General features: G+C 35.3%; 1 protein-coding gene and 1 non-coding gene across 9 annotated transcripts in view; both read right to left on the bottom strand.

Moving 5' to 3' along the window:
• The window catches only part of Agtpbp1 (ATP/GTP binding carboxypeptidase 1), a 169,686-nt gene that overhangs the window by 64,563 nt on the left and 88,565 nt on the right, over positions 1 to 16,558 (bottom strand). For all 8 annotated transcript variants that reach the window (XM_090329444.1, XM_090329442.1, XM_090329440.1 and 5 more), the window contains 4 exons: positions 13,039 to 13,748; positions 8,869 to 8,952; positions 7,634 to 7,720; positions 7,401 to 7,549 (listed from right to left, as the gene is read on the bottom strand). In XM_090329444.1, the coding sequence (XP_090185570.1) occupies positions 7,401 to 7,549; positions 7,634 to 7,720; positions 8,869 to 8,952; positions 13,039 to 13,748 (1,030 nt within the window). The remainder of the gene's footprint in view (positions 1 to 7,400; positions 7,550 to 7,633; positions 7,721 to 8,868; positions 8,953 to 13,038; positions 13,749 to 16,558) is intronic.
• LOC150064770 (U6 spliceosomal RNA) lies at positions 16,217 to 16,323 on the bottom strand. Its single transcript, XR_016535100.1, has one exon. It is a non-coding gene; the product is annotated as a U6 spliceosomal RNA (small nuclear RNA).

Below are 16,558 nucleotides of genomic sequence, written 5' to 3'. Positions count from 1 at the left end.
GATGTTGAAGAATATGAATATAATCACATGACAGAAGGATGGCATCTTGCTGCTCCAATGGGAAGATGCTCCTGCCCTCCTGTTTGGGTGCTTGTTCTCCACTCTCTTTCAGGTGGTTCTTCTTTCCTTTTCAGAAACTAATGAGCTGTGATCTGTCATAGTATATTAACAAACCTGAGGAGGGGGAAATGAGACCCCCCCACACACAATTTGTGGCCAAATTGGACAGTAGTATGGAAACTTGAGAAATCTCTGCTCATCAGCATCTGAAGTGGTAAGCAGTGTTGAGTGACTTTAATCCAGAAATGTCTGCAGTAAACCCAGGCAGCTTGTGGCTTTCTGAACTGTAGGATAGCTAGAAGAATTAGATATTGCACTGGGTCATAAAAGTGTTGGAAATGGTGAATGGTAAAAAGATAAATTGTTGGGATTTTTTTCCTTCCTCATTAAGTTGTGCTTCTTACAAAACTATCTATTTTACAAGTAACTATGAAAACAAAAACTGACCAGATATTGCAAATAATCTTTTCATCATAAAAATATCACAAGTCATTAATTCTATGTCAATGAGAAAAATGACTTAAAATGTTAAATTAATTTTAAAAAATCAATCTTAGCCAAAAGCTAGTACAATCATATCTGTAATCCTAGCAATTTATGAGTCTGAAATCTGAGAATGGCAGTTTGAAGGCAGAACCACCAAGAGTGCCTATGAGACCCTTATCTCCAATCACCAAAAATCTAGAAGTGAAGTTGTAGCTCAGTGTTAAAGTGTTAACCTTGAGCACAAAATCTGGGGATAGCACCCAACCTAAGTTCAAGCCACAGGATTGAAACAAAACAAAACAAAACAAAACAAAAAAGAAAAGAAAAAAGAATCAATTCAATCAATATAAACTCTTTCATACTTACTAAAAATATAGTAATTCCATATACAATTCTTGGTTCAATAGAGATGCTAAAACTATATATAATTAGAAGCAATATAATAAAAAATAGATACTAATATTAAAATTTAGAGAGGATACAGAATTAAGTTACATCCTGGTTGAATTTAAAATTCAAATTTAAAAGTTTTTGTTCATCATATATAAAACTAAATTAAAAATTAGGAAAAGAAAATTATAACCTGTGAAGAGGCAAAGAAAAAATTAATAAAGAAAACTCCGTAAGGATATGAGTAAACCAAGAGCTAAATCCTTACAGAAATAAAACAAGAAAATTATGGAGGGATTTCTTTGAAGTGAAGTTGTTTGTGCCAGGCCAGTATTAGAACTTGCACTCAGGGTCTGAGCACTCTCTTGGCTTTTTTACTCAACACTGTAGGCTCTACCACTTGAGACACACCTCTATTTCAAGCTTTCTCAGATTTGTCTGCATAGGATGGCTTCAAATCTCGATCATCCAATCTCAGTTTTTGGAGTAACTAAGATTACAAGTGAGAGCTGGCACCTAGCTAACAAAGTTATGTTTTAAGGACAAAAAAAGAGAGGACAAGTAAAATCACATTTTACAAGTGTCATCTACAGATTTCTGGTACATTATCAAAGTCTAAATGATACATAAGAAAATATAAATTATCTACAGTCTCAATGAACAAGTTTAAAACTAGACACACTTTTAGATCTGCCTGGAAGAAATGACTTCTTCCTTGGCTCTCTCCCCCTGCACCCTGGAAATCCCTGCCCAGCACCTGTAACCCTGGCAACTGGCATACCTGGGGGCAGTGGGAGGTTCCCCAGTCTGAGGTATTTCCCCATCCTCTGAGATCACATCCACTTCTGCTGTGGTCACACCCTTCCCCCTATATCATCTCTCACTTTCCACCATAAGCTCTCTTGCTCGTCCGATTCCATCTCGGGTGGCAAGAGGTCTGCTCTTTCCTCACACAATAAACCCTCTTCTCCTGAACTGGATCGAGTTTTCTTTTGGCAGACCTTACACACACAAAACTGAAAAGAACTTCTTTCACCCAAAATGGGGCAAAAAACATCAAAGTTTTAAACATACTGTCCCTCCAAATCTCATGAATATAAGGTGTGCAAATAACCTTTCATTTGTAAGCATTAGCTTGCATTCAAAATGAGACCAAGATAGTCCCCAGGAAGGACATTAACTTGTCCTACTTATGACCAAACATATATAATCTTAAATCTAAAGACGCTTAACAATTCACATGGCCAAGTGAACTAATTCTTAAAAATTTAAGGGTGAGCAGGGCATGGTGGCTCATGCCTATAATCCTAGCTACTCAGAAGGCTGAGATCTGAAAATCATCGTTCAAAGCCAGCTCAGGCACTAAAGTCCATGAGATTCTTATCTCTAACCACTAGAAAACTGGAAATGGCTCAAAGGATAGGGTGGTAGCCTTGAGTTGAAGAGCTCAGGGACAGCACCCAGGTCCAGAGTTCAAGCCCCACGACTGACAAAAAAAAAATCTAAGGGTGGCTTAGTATCAGGCACATAACAACATCTACAACACAGCAGATTATGGCATTATACAGTTACATTAATATTTTTAAAACACAATTACTATTCAGAGTTTTCATTAAATATTGCATTGCTACCATTTTTTCTTTTTATTACATTTCCTCTGAAATTATGTTAGTGGACATTCTATTATGGAACTTGTTTATCCAATTTTTTCTGTATTCTACAGTTGTTTCTAATCATTTTCTATTTTAAGTACTGCTGAGATAAGTATTATTATACACAAATATCTGTTTAAATAAATAAATACACATGTGTAGAAACCATATAGAACATTGTTTTTTAAAAGCTGGCATAAAACAACAAATGCTAAATTGATTATCTCTGGAAAAGGCATCATTATTAATAATTTTCATGTTTCTCAGAACACTATTCTGTTTTCCAAATTCTCTACAAAATGTGTTTGGAAAGTGTCAAATACATACAAGAATATCCAAAGAAAAAAGGAGGAAAAAGACAGGAAATTTAAAAATAAAGCAGCCATCTGTCTATTGCTTTAGTTTCAGCCACAAAATTTTATTCACTTTAAAATTTCTGAAGACACTAACGAAAGAGATAATTTTAGCTGCCACATAGATGTATGGTTTATAATTTTGTTTTTAAAAATAGAAGCCCACTCATCCTCATTTGTTCTGTTTGTCGGAGGACGTGGAACAGAAGACCCATGAGAAGGAACAGGAAGGGATGGCGAATATGTTTTCCAATGACAGCCATGGGTCTGTGTGCATTCCATTCAATTTGTGATATAAACAGATGACTGATGACCTTTGATGCTCTGAAGTGCCTGATGTATTTTTAAAGTAGGAGTAGGAAAATAACACATTTTGTAAATTTCTTTTTGGTAAAATTCCTATGAAATATATTTTTGGGAGGAACAGTCAATCCCTTGAGTTGTAGGCACAGTGCTTGGACCCTGGTTCCCAAATGCAAAGATCATACCAGTACTTACAGTGAAGAGTAATACTGTGCTATTTTGTTCTAATTTCCTCTGTACATAGCGTGTATAAAGAACAAAGGAGGCCAGAAGTGTGACCTAGTGGTAGAGTGCTTACCTAGCATGCAAAGCCCTGGGTTTGATTTCTCAGTACCACATACACAGAAAAAGTCAGAAGTGATGCTGTGGCTCAAGAATAGCCTTAAGAAAGCTTAAAGACAGTGCGTAGGCCCTGAGGTTGCCAATGTATGACAAAAATAGAATTATGAACTTTGTATGTTTTGTGTTAAAATTCCTAGAAAAGGTTTAAAGACATTAACAGAAGAGATTATTTATCTCCCATATGGATGTATCCTTTTTGTTTAAAAACAATAAAAACACCAAGGGCCAGGAGTTTGGCCTAGTAGTAGAGTGTTTGCCTAGCATGCATGAAGACTTCAGTACCACATATATAGAAAAAGCTGGAAGTGGTGCTGTGGCACAAGCGGTAGAGCTCTAGCCTTGAGAAAGCCCAAGGACAGTGCTCAGGCCCTGAATTCAAGCACCAGGACTGGAAAAAATAATTAAATAAATAAAACACTGTTCTAAATATATGCTTTTCACTTAAATTTTAAATTGTTTAAAAATAGTTTAAAATGTTCACTACTATTTCTAATGAGCTTATACACATAGTAAAAATGCCATTTACAGCACTGTTCAAAGACAAACTATCATACCATGAGTAAATATGCCATAATATCTCCTTCTAAGGAACACTAAAAATACATATAAGATCACATTTAACTATTCTCACCTTTTCCTCCCTCCCCCTAACCTCTGCCTGTACCAGGGCTTGAGTTCAAGGCCTAATATGCTCAGCTTTATTGCTCAACGCTGGCACTCTACCAGTTAAGCCACACACCCCCAAGTCCAGTACTTAGCTGATTAATTGGAGATTGAGTCTCACAGCCTTTTCTGAATGAACTTTTAGAACCTTAATAGCTTAGTTTTCAGCTTCTTGAATAGCCAGTGAACCAACAGCACCTAGACATATTACTTATTTTCTTTTTTTTTTTGCCAGTCCTGGGCCTTGAACTCAGAGCAATGTCCTTGTGCTTTCTTTTCTGTGTGTGTGTGTGTGTGTGTGTGTGTGTGTGTTTATTGTAATTAATAAAAGGGTTACATGGTATTTGCCAGATAGAAGGTGCATTAATTCACACACATTGATACCCTTTCACATGTCTTGGTACCCATTACCCTCCCCTCACCCCCCCCAACCTGTCTTGGTTTTCCCCCCTTCCCTATCAAATTTCAAATAACCAAATACAAATAAATTCAATATATCAGATAACAAAGTGAGATACTGTAACAATATGAGATACCCAAAGGACAGCAAAGGAGATGGGAGATAACATAGTACATTAAGGACAACAATCATTCGTTATATGGCTTTTGTTTCAGTATCCTGGAGGTCCTTTCAATTAGCTTCATACTATATGGCCTTATGTATCAAGATTTTGCTCTATTGCAGATCTCTGCTAGTAGAGCCCAAGGTTTCTACTGATTATGACAAATGAGGGAAACCATTGAGCCTAAGTTCCTTTGAGTCTGGCTTACTTCACTTAATATGATTTTTTCTAAGTCTTTCCATTTCCTAACAAATGGGGTGATGTCATTTTTTCTGACAGCAGCATAGAATTCCATTGTGTACAAATACCACAACTTGTGCTTGCCTAGCATGCACAAAGATCCAGGTTCAATTCCTTATGCTTTCTTCAGGCTAGAGCTCTACCACTTGAGCCACAACATCACTTCTGACTTTTTTCTATGTATATGGTACTAAGGAATCGAACCCGGGTATTCATGCATGCTAGGCAAGCACCCTACCACTGGGCCAAACTGCCAGCCCCACTTATTCTTATAAAGATACTCATATAATATTAAAAATATTTGTCTTTTTATGGATTTGGGATTAAGTATGAAAACTTATTTGTAACATTACCTTTTTTTTTTATCCTACAACAACATGCCAAAAAATCCCCCCCATACCATTAAGTATTATTCAACAACATTACTGGTTATGTCTGTATGATGTTCTATTGAGTAAAATATTTAAGTCTGATAAAGACAAGCGTTTTTCAATATCAAAATTAAGAACTATTTTTTGTAGACATTCCTATTTGTGTTTTTTATTGTTATTTCCATGCCATGAATTCTTTTCCTTGGAAGTAAAACACTTCAAAAAGAATGAATATCCACCAGGTACCAGTGGCTCACATCTGTAACCCTAGCTCCTCAGGAAGTTAAGATCTAAGGATCACAATTCAAAGCCAGTCCAAGCAGGACTGTTATGTCTGTAAAATCATCAAAAAGCCAGAAGTTGAACTGTAGAGCACTAGCATTTTTAAGCTAAAGGATAGACAGCCTCCAGCCCCTGAGTTCAAGCCCAATGACCAGCATACTAAATATATACATGCATGCATACATATATGCATATATATTTAAAATCTGAATATGACTATGGTAGTACACATCTGTTACCCCAGAAACACCAAGCATATACCAGCTTAAGACAGTCAGCACAGCTCTCCATAAAAGGCAGCCATACCAAGTCCAGAGCTAAGAAGCCTCAGGACTCCCTTGTGCAAAACAGTAGAGTTAACAGCCATTCAGTACCTACTTGAATTTTACAGGCCCTTCCCCCATGTAAAGTCTGCCAGGTAAGGTCTGTTTGGACAAACAGAACCCCCACAATCATGCCTAAAGCAGACCCTTGTATCACATAAGTAAGTCTTTATAAATACACATTCACACATATAAAATTTTGTGTTCACTGCTCCACTATTCACAATATTCCAATATTCACTGCTGTACTATTCATAATAGCCAAATTATGGAAAAAAATGTCTAAAGAAAAGCAGCAAAGAATCCCAATGCAACAAAAAGCTACTTCTTATAAAAAATATCAATAAAACTGATAAGCCTCAGGCTGAGAATGTGGCTTAGGGGTAGAATGCTTGCTTAGCATGCATGCATGGGTTCAATTCCTCAGAACCACATACACAGAAAAAGCAGCACTGTGGTAAGCAGTAGAGTGCTAACCTTCAGCAACCTGGACAGTGCCCAGGCCCTGAGCTCAAGCCCCAGGACTGGGGGGAAAAATTGATAAACCTCCAACTACACTAACAAGAAATGAAGAGAGAAAACACAAACTATCATTAGCAGTAATGAAATCAACCAATACATCAACCCTCTAACATCAAAAGAGAACATTACAAACAATTCATCTGACAACTAAGACAAAACAAAGTCAATCATGACTCACTCAAGATCATTTGAAAAACCCTAAAACTAAATATAGAAATTGCATTTCTATCTTAAAAGACTATCAATATCTCTTCTGAGCATGTATAGAGATTATTTTCTGTGCGGTGACTGAACCAGGATTTAGTGTATGCTAGACTCTTACACTGAGCTACACCCTCAACTCCAATTGTAAAACTTATTAATAACAAAATATCAGCAATTATATACAATAACCCTGGAGTTTATGCCACAGATACAAAAGATCAGTTCAATATTCTAAAGTCAATTAATTTAACAAAATATTTAAGAGGCTAAAGGTGAAAATATACAATACCTGAGCTATGAGCACATTCATAATGTATTTGTAGTTGTAGTCAATTTGGACAAAATTAACCATAATGTTAAATACTAAAGGGCTTGCTGATACAGGAGTAATCCTTTACTAACAAATCAAAGAATAACCTGTTTCTAATTTTGCATAAGCATTTTAAAATTTTTCAACAATTTTACTTTTTGTATGTATGGTACCAAGGAATTGAACTCAGGTAGAGTGCATGCTAGACAAGCACTCTACCACTAAGCCACATAAAAAGCAAGAGATTGAAACATTTTTAGTAATGATTCTTTTGTTCAATTTCTGTCCTACACTAAGATGCCTATATTCCTTCATATGGAAAGAAAATTATCTTACCGTAATTAAACTGACTGTTGGACTTTTCACAGTTAATGATGTTAAACCTATACGCAACACCTGGACGCATCCCGCTGACTTCAAAGTAAAACCACTGATGATAATGATTGCTGTTTATATCCGAGTTCAGAATAAGATCATATTCATTTCTGAAAATAGAAGATAAAGACATCTGATGAAAATGAGGGAAATACCTACCTACATGTAAAATGAGAACATAAGAAGTGACTTACTTTCTAATTTGAATTACTTTGCGCAGATTCCCTGATTCAAATTTGGAGTTGTACTTCAAAATATCTCCTTCTTCTGGAATGATGTAACTAAGCAAATATTTTAAAGTCATTATATTACGTATATATTTTAAATAGATAAGCAAAAACTAAACAAAATTACACTGTTGGTTAAAAGTATTATCATTACTATTCTACACCCTCATTACTTTTAAAATCTAGCAAAGAACAAACTTTGATTCCCATTTATAGACAAAAAAAAAAACCCAAAACACTAATTGCAACTAAAGGCTTGTTCCTACATTTATACTAACATAATAAAAATTTTGCCTCATTGAATAAATGTCCTTTCTAAAATAATAATTATACTATAGGAAAAAAAAGTTAAAAAGGAAAAGGTAAAAAAAGAATAGCAATCATTCTAATAGACCATGAAGCTTTGCAGGTGAAAATACTATTTTCAATTTAGAAATCTACATTATCAGCAATCTTAATTAATTAATACCAAAAAGCTGTAGTTACTTAATAGGTACTAGGTGCCAGGTAGTGTTAGTACAAGTAGTAAATAACAAGAGGGAGGGAGTGGAGATTGTGTAAAACTAGCAATTCCACACTCTTTCTAACGGTAATTCCTCATCCTGAGAAAATGAAGTTCAACACAAGCCTATAATCTAAATGAAATAGCCAACTTTTAAGTGGAGGTAATTTCATTTTTTTTCAAAAATACAGCATATGTGGAAATGTCACAATAAAGCCCATTTGTATAATATATGTTAATAGAAAAATAATAACTATTACATTCAAATTTTAAAAAATACAGCATATGGCCAGGAGTGTGGCCTAATGGCAGAATGCTTGCCTAATATGCATGAAGCCCTGGGTTCAATTCCTCAGTACCACATACACAGAAGAAGCAGGAAGTGGTGCTGTGGATCAAGAGGTAAAGTGCTACTCTTGAGAACACCAAGGACAGTGGTCAGGTCCTGAGTCAAGCCCCAGGACTGGCAAAAAAAAACAACAACAAGGACAAAAAAAACAGTGTTTACCTTTAAAATCCACCTGGAAACAAAGGTTGTGAAATATGCAATTTAAGCAACTGAATATGATTTAGCTAAGTATTATCACTGTCAGAAGATGAAAACAGCATAGATAAAAGGCTTAATTTTTATCTCTTAGAAAATACATTAAAATATCACTATAAACATAAAACCAGTAAAAAGGGATTTAAAAGCACTTACTTTGGATTATCTAAGTCATATACCACTCTATCTATGATATCACTCTGATGTATTAGCCTCTCAATATCCTGGGCAATTTTTGTCCTGAAATCATACAAGTTTAGACAAAACTCATTATATACATTGGTGAACAACATTTGCCAAGATAAGTTCTGAGTGAAAACAGCAAATTTTAAAAATTTCTTAAAATGACCTTTCCTCTACCTATATATGGTAAATATATCACCAGCTTAACAAAAAAAACAGTAAAAAATGGAAAACAGCCAGAATTCAACAGTAAAAAAAAAAAAAAAGCAAAGAAAGAAAGAGTGGAGAGATGGGAGGCTGGCCAGCCTAAAATGTTCTTAGGCCTTTCTACATAGAAATGATGTGGTTGCTCTCTCTTAAGCAAATAATTTTGAATAACTAATAGCAGCAGTATTAGAGGTAGTAAAGATCTGAAAAGTCAGAAATTATATAAAAAGGCGCTTGAAAGAAAAAAATAAAAGCCACCCAGCTGAGCACAATCCTTCCTCTTCTCTACAGTGAAAAAGGAAAGGTAGAAAGGAGGAAAAGACATTTGAGACTAGAAAGTGTTCCCTTTGTTCTCAAGATTCTCTGATCTAAATCTGCTCAACGAAATGGACACAAATTGAAAGTTCCTAAAATCACTGCCACTACAGTAAAAGACTGAACCACTCACAACATTTCAATTTATTTATGTATTTATTGCTAGTCCTGGGGCTTGAACTCAGGCCCTGCGCACTGTCTGACTTTCTTTTGCTCAAGGCTAGCATTCTACCACCTGAGCCACAGCACCACTTCTAGCTTTTTCTGTTGATATGGTGCTGAGGAGCTGAACCCAGGGCTTCATGCATACTAGGCAAACATTCTGCCATTAAGACACATTTCCAGCCTACACTTCAGTATTTTAAGCCAAGTCAAAGTCTAACTATCTGGTGGCATCTGACTGCAGCCTGAACAAAACAGTCTGGGATCCTGAAACCACAAGCTGGAACCTCAGATAGACTGGCCACAAAATCTTGACAGTGTTCAAATAACATAGTTACTTCTCATAGTTTAACCTGTTCTTAGAGAGTAAGTCAACTATGAATTTATTTAAATTTCAAATTTCTTTGCTCCAGCTAAAGGTTAAGGCAGAACTGTGGCTAGAGATGTATTAAGAACATAGTATATACAAAGTTTGACAAAGTGGTTGTAATTTTAACTCTAAAGAATAAATTCAAAAGTGAAAGATTCCTTATCTTCAGGCCAATCTGAAATTTCTCAATTTTCCATTATTAAGGGAAACTTAAGAGTATCATAGTTGATAGTTTCAGTCTGAAGTGTCTCCCAAAGGCTTGTGGGTAGAAGGCTTAAAAAATCAGTCAATTAATGTTATTGTCTGAAGGTGTGGAATCCTTGGGAAGGCCTAGTGGAAGGAAGTTAGGTCACTGAGGCATACCCTTGAGGGGAATACTGGGAGTACAGCCTCTTCTCTCTACTTCCTGTCATCACAGGGTGACAACCTTGCTCTACTATGCACTCCCCATCTTGATGTTCTGATTCATGAGCCCAAACATAACAGAGAAAACAACTCTGGATTGGAACCATGAGCCTAATGAGATCTTCTGTCCTTCTAAAGTTGTTTCCCTCAGATGTTAAAGTAAAAGGCTAACACAAAACATTTAACTAAAACCATTAAGTTCTTGAAATGAAATAGTTTATCAGAAAGATACTAAAATATATGACAGTTAAAATATAAAAAGATCATTAGAAAATAAGGAACATGTTAAAACTCTACTGCACAATTACTTCAATGTTTATTCTGTGAAACATAACTCATTACATATCAAGTAGCTATTATGAAAAAATATATCGATAGTACCAAAGATTAAGTTATAAATTCTTGACTTAGATGTTCAGTGTCACAACTTGAAAATGCCAAATTATTTTGGGGGGAGGAGTGAGGGAGCCCTTTTTGAGACAGGTGCCAGTAGCTCATGCCCGCCATCCTAGCTACTCAAAAGGCTAAGATTTGAGGATGCAGGTTCAAACCAAGTAGGGCAGGAAAGTCCATGAGACTCATATCTCCAATTAACCCTGAGAAAACCGGAAATGGTGCTGTGGCTTAAAATGCTAGAGCAAAAAAGCTCAGGGACAGCACCCAGGCCCTGAGTTCAAGTCCCACAAAGGAACCTCCCCAAAACCAAATACTTTTTTAAGTATGTTATAATTCATAACTTACATTAATTAGATCTTCAGCTGCAAAAATCTCATGTACACATACATGTATTTAAATATACCATTAAGTATGATTTAAAGACTAAACATAAGGCTAGGAATGTGGCTCAGTGGTGGAATACTTGCTTAGCATGCATGAAGCCCTGGGTCCAATTCTTCAGTACCATATAAGCAGAAAAAACCAGAAGCAGCACTGTGGCTCAAGTGGTTGAGTGCTAGTCTTGAGCAAAATAAGCTCCAGGTAGTGCCCAGGCTCTGAGTTCAAGCCCCAGAACTAGCAAAAAAAAAAAAAAAAAAAAGACTACACATACCCATTTTTAGCCAATGAATATGATACAAAGAAGTACAAAAATTAATCTTGACAGAGCATCTTTTGGCTGATCTTGGGGCCTGACTCAGGGCATGGGCACAATCCCTGAGATTATTTGCTCTTGAGCCACAGCTCTCTCCACTTCTGGTTTTTTTGGTGCTTAATTGGCGATAAGAGTCTCATGGAATTTTCTGCCCAGGCTGCCTGCAAACCACAATTCTCAGATTCAGCTTCCAGAGTAGCTAGGATTAGAGGTATGAGCTACCAGCACCTGTTTTGTGTTTGTGCGTGTTTTTTAATCAAAACTTTATTAAAAGACTCATTATAACAGCTCAGCTCTGTCATCAGTTTTAATAATATAAAAAGACACACAGGATTGAACAGCTGACAGAACTGAATGAAGATGAGTGGGGAAAACAGAGGAACATGTGTTCTAAGAGTAAGCTGACAATAGCAAGATGGAAAAGGTCTAAGTTATCACATTTAATTAAAAAAACAAAAAAAATAACAGAATTCTCTGAAAATATAATTACCCATGTGTTTAAGAACTAAAATATTCTTTACAGATGTGATCACTAAATAACTCTATATACATATGTGCATTTATTTATGTGTGTATATACACAGCATAGATGTATATACACATATATACATATATGTATATATGTGCATACAATGTAAAGTGTGTATATACACACATATACGTGTATGTATATGTGTGCATATACATGTGTGCATATATACACATATGATTAATAAAGACATAACATAGGTTAAAGCTTAAACATTGGCTCTGCCAAGCAGCTCAAATTTGGATAAATTACAATCTTAAATTTCAACATATTCTTGAATAAAAGAAGAGAAACAGCACCTTCCTCCTGGGGCTGTTACAGCATTACATGACACCGTTTTATGTGTAAGTATATATTACATGTAAAATGCTCAGTATTCAATTCTGCATCTGCTCCATAGTACTTAATAAATGCCATCTGCTGTTTTTGTTTCTTTCAATATTTCTCTATTGTTTATATTCAGAAGTATCTTTTCTTTCTCCCAACGTCTAAAAGTTCATTATTAACTAAGTCTAGGATTCTGTATTTTCATATTGCTTTTCCACAATTCACCTACATTTTAATTTAACATTTCAGAAATATATTGCTATTTTTAAAGTATCAAATATGACACCAGGGGGTTAAATAGAATGCCTTCCTTTGTACACAACTAATATACTTCATTCACCCAACTGGGTAACTCCTTTTAATGCTATCCTTCAGATTTGATTTTGCAAAAATGTACATTTAATTGCTTTTACTTCTTCCTGAACAACATAAAACACTTTTATCAGTACATTATCATTCATTAACAGTGCATTATTATTCATAAAATGTGTGTTATTTTACTTGTCTCACTGATGGACACTGGATTTATTACCCATCTCAAACCAACACTTCAATGAAAACTTATATCATTTCATATATACGGAAGTTATATATACACGTGTGCGAGTAAATCGTAAATTCCTACATGTAGGATTTATGTGTCGAAGATATATAACGTTACTAAAGGTAATTTTTAATATGCAATTTTTAATACAGTATTCGTCCTTGCAACAAAAGGGAAAAAAATCTACAACTCACCGTTGCACACCATAAGGTCTCTCTAAAATAGGCTCTTTGAATGGGGGTGGAGTATGACCAAAATAATCAGGATAAGCCACCTCTGAATATTCTGGGACAGACTTTGTATTTTTCACAATCTCAATATACAGGTCAGGATCATGTAGCATTGGTACATCAGGAACTTCAACTGATGGTTGTTCTACTGATGAGCTAGACTCAGTATCCTCTTCATCTTCAGTTTCAACCCCAGTACAGCAGAGCTTCCCTAGGTGTACTGTTCGTCCCTCAAAAAGAGCATTTCCACAATTAACTACATGTGGGCATGCTTTTGTGCATGTCAGGACACTAAGAGGGAGACTACAATCCTTCTTCACGCCTGCAGTTGAGCCCAGGGATGTTTGATCGGGAATATTCTGCAATATGATTCGATCTAAGGCCTTCACAATATCACTGTTTAAGCCACAGGCAGAAGTAATAGTTCTGTTTTGATCTCCAACCTGCTGTAAGAATGTTCTATCATTATCTTTAGCATTTTCCTTTGTGGCATCCATAAAAGTAGATTTCTTATCACCTTCTTCTCCTTTAGAAGTTACTTTCTCCTTCATTACAGTTCCTTTTTTCTTTGGATTCCCAGATGCTTCCTCACAGGCTGTGGGAACAACAATAGGACCACATACTTTTCTCTCGAATACAAAAGGCTTTGGTTCTTTGGAGATTAAATCATAGTCCTGCAAAAGTGTAACAAAAAGCAAGTTCAATCTATTACCAATATTAAAATATATTAGCAAAACATTATTAATTTTGTATTCTATTTAAACAACAATGCTTGAAAATTTTACAAAGGGATAACACAGGTAATGTTTTATTATGAAAAATAAAATCAAGGGCCAGGAGTTTGGCCTAGTGGTAGAGTGCTTGCCTATCATGCATGAAGACCTAGATTCGATTCCTTGGTACCACATACATAGAAAAAAGCCTGAAAGTGGTGCTGAGGCTCAAGTGGTAGAGATCTAGCCTTGAGAAAGTCTAAGGACAGGGCTCAGACCCTGAGGTCAAGCCCAGGACCGGCCAAAAAAAAAAAAAGATAAAATCATTAATGATAATTTACTCTGTTATAAAAATAATGTCTCCATGTCACAGAAAGATGGAAAATTTAGAAAGATGTTAAGATGTTAAGACATTAAAGTCTTCCAAAATTCTAGTACAGAAAATATACAACATTATCATTATTTAATAAATATCACAACATAGCTAATGATACCACACACAGGGAAGACCATTTTAGGCAGAGAGGACTGCTAGGCCAGAGGCATCAGTATGGAAGCCTACATTTTCAAAGATAGCCTGGATGGAACAGAAAAACAAAAACAAGGAAAATTCAAAAAGCCAAAAAAAAAGTCCAGGTACTAGAGGTCCTTAGAGACTATTTTAATAATTTTTATTTTGGTCTGCATAAGATTGATAACATACGTTTTAAAAATACAGAGAAGAAGGGAATAGTTCCCTAGAGCAGCATTTCTTGATCACATGAATAGATGATTTGAGGGAACAAAAGGTACCATCTTACATACATCAAGGTGTTTAGCATATATGGGTCTCTACATACCAGAGACCAGTAACTCAAGTCCACATACATACTGCCTATTTATGAAAACTGAGAATGTCCCCAGACATTTTTAAATGTCCCTTGCGAGGCCAAATGGAATTGAATGAATTTGAAAATCACTCCTTTGAGAATTCCTATGAGAACAGACTGAAGGAAGAACAGAAGGAGGCTGTTGCAATGATCCAAGGAACTTAAGAGTGACTGAATTCTGAACATACTGCAGAACTTAATTTATATCCTGATAGATCACATTTCACAGGGAGGTTGAAAATAATGATTAATTGCTCCCAAGAACAACTAGAAAAGCATGATTTTGAAATTCAATTATGGACATGCAAAACATAGGCTACAAACATACAGATGGAGATTAAAGTACCAGGCTGGATAAGACTGTAGATTTCAAAAAAAAAAAAACTTTATGCAAAAGATTATAAAACTTGGGGTCATAGCATGTAGACACCAAAAATCATCAATGAAAAAAGAAAGAGAAGAAAAAAAGACAAAAACTGAGCCATGAGATACTTAAATATAAATGTTGACGAGATGCAGATAAACTAGAATAGGAGATGGAGGAAGAAGTTAGTCTAGAAAGATGAAAAGCATCAAGGAAGCCCAATTAAAATTAGGATGTATATCCAGGGGCTAGTGGTTCACACCTATAATCCTACCAACTCAGAAGGCTGAGACCTAGAGGATCTAGGTAATTTAAGAGACTCTGGAGGTGTGGCTCAAGTGATTGTGCCCTACCCATGAAAAACAAAGCCAAAGGAACTAAATTCAAGCCCTATTAATGGTGTACACACACACAAACAAACACACACACACACACACACAAAACATACATGAAAATACAAGATTGCTGCTATTCTCTTTATACTTTTCGAAGTATTTTTATGTCCATACAGTGTTTTACCAACCACATAAATACCAATTGGTTTAATAACTCTTCTACATTTAACAGGAGAGTACTTAATTTTTAAGACTATGAAAGACTATGAAATTATTTAAGCAGATAAATAAGGTGTATATTGAACCCACTTCTAAAATTTTACTGGTATAAAAAACTGCAATGAAAAAGGTTTTGCTTTCTTAGAATGCCTTCCTTTTCACCAAAATGGAATTAGAGGGTCAGATTCTATATTTTTTGTTTGTTTTCTATACTTCAAAAGGTTATACACAAGGGGGATTAAATTTAACATGTCTATTTTTAACAGTCCAGATCAGAGTCATCTCTTCAATTATATTCTCCCATTTTATCTACCCCTTTTCACTATACTCATTTCACTTTTCAGATTTTCTTTGTCACATATGCAAACTGGGCATTAAGATTGTATTTCCTCCCTATTCCATTTTTTGCTTGTTCATTTCTCCACCCACCCATCATCTCATCTTACTCACTCTCATTTCAGCTTCCTGACATTTACTTTGTGAAACTATTAATGGTTCAAAGGGTTTACTCCTTTGAATTTCACTGCTGCATACACTAAATTCAATATATAATCATATGCTCCTCTGTGCTTTTTGTTGTATTTGGGGTCTAAGATCCATACATGAAAGAAAACATGCTCTTTCCGTTTCTGGGCCTCACTTTAGAATATGGAATGCTCACATTCTATGTGTCATCCTCATGCAGGGGCCATGAATGATTTTCTCCATTATTATTCCAATTTTAGTATATATACTGCTGAAGCAAACACTCTGTATTAAATTTTAAAGTCTAATATAAATTTTCCTGGTACTCTCTCAAAATGCTCATACTAATGTGTATTCACAGTTAACTACATATGTGAAGATTCCAAATGCTGTCTTGCCAAAACAGGTTACACAGGGATTTCATGTTTTTACTTTTTCTAAATTGGTGCTTAAGGAATGTTATTTACTATTAGTATAATTTATATTTCTTTACTAAAACAGCAGTTGATTTTCCATACT

The sequence above is a fragment of the Megascapheus bottae genome, chromosome 3 (assembly GCF_031878675.1).
Source record: "Megascapheus bottae isolate mThoBot1 chromosome 3, mThoBot2.hap1, whole genome shotgun sequence".
Lineage (NCBI taxonomy): Eukaryota > Metazoa > Chordata > Mammalia > Rodentia > Geomyidae > Megascapheus > Megascapheus bottae.
Note: the sequence above shows the minus strand (reverse complement) of the source record. Positions and strands in the feature narration are given on the sequence as shown.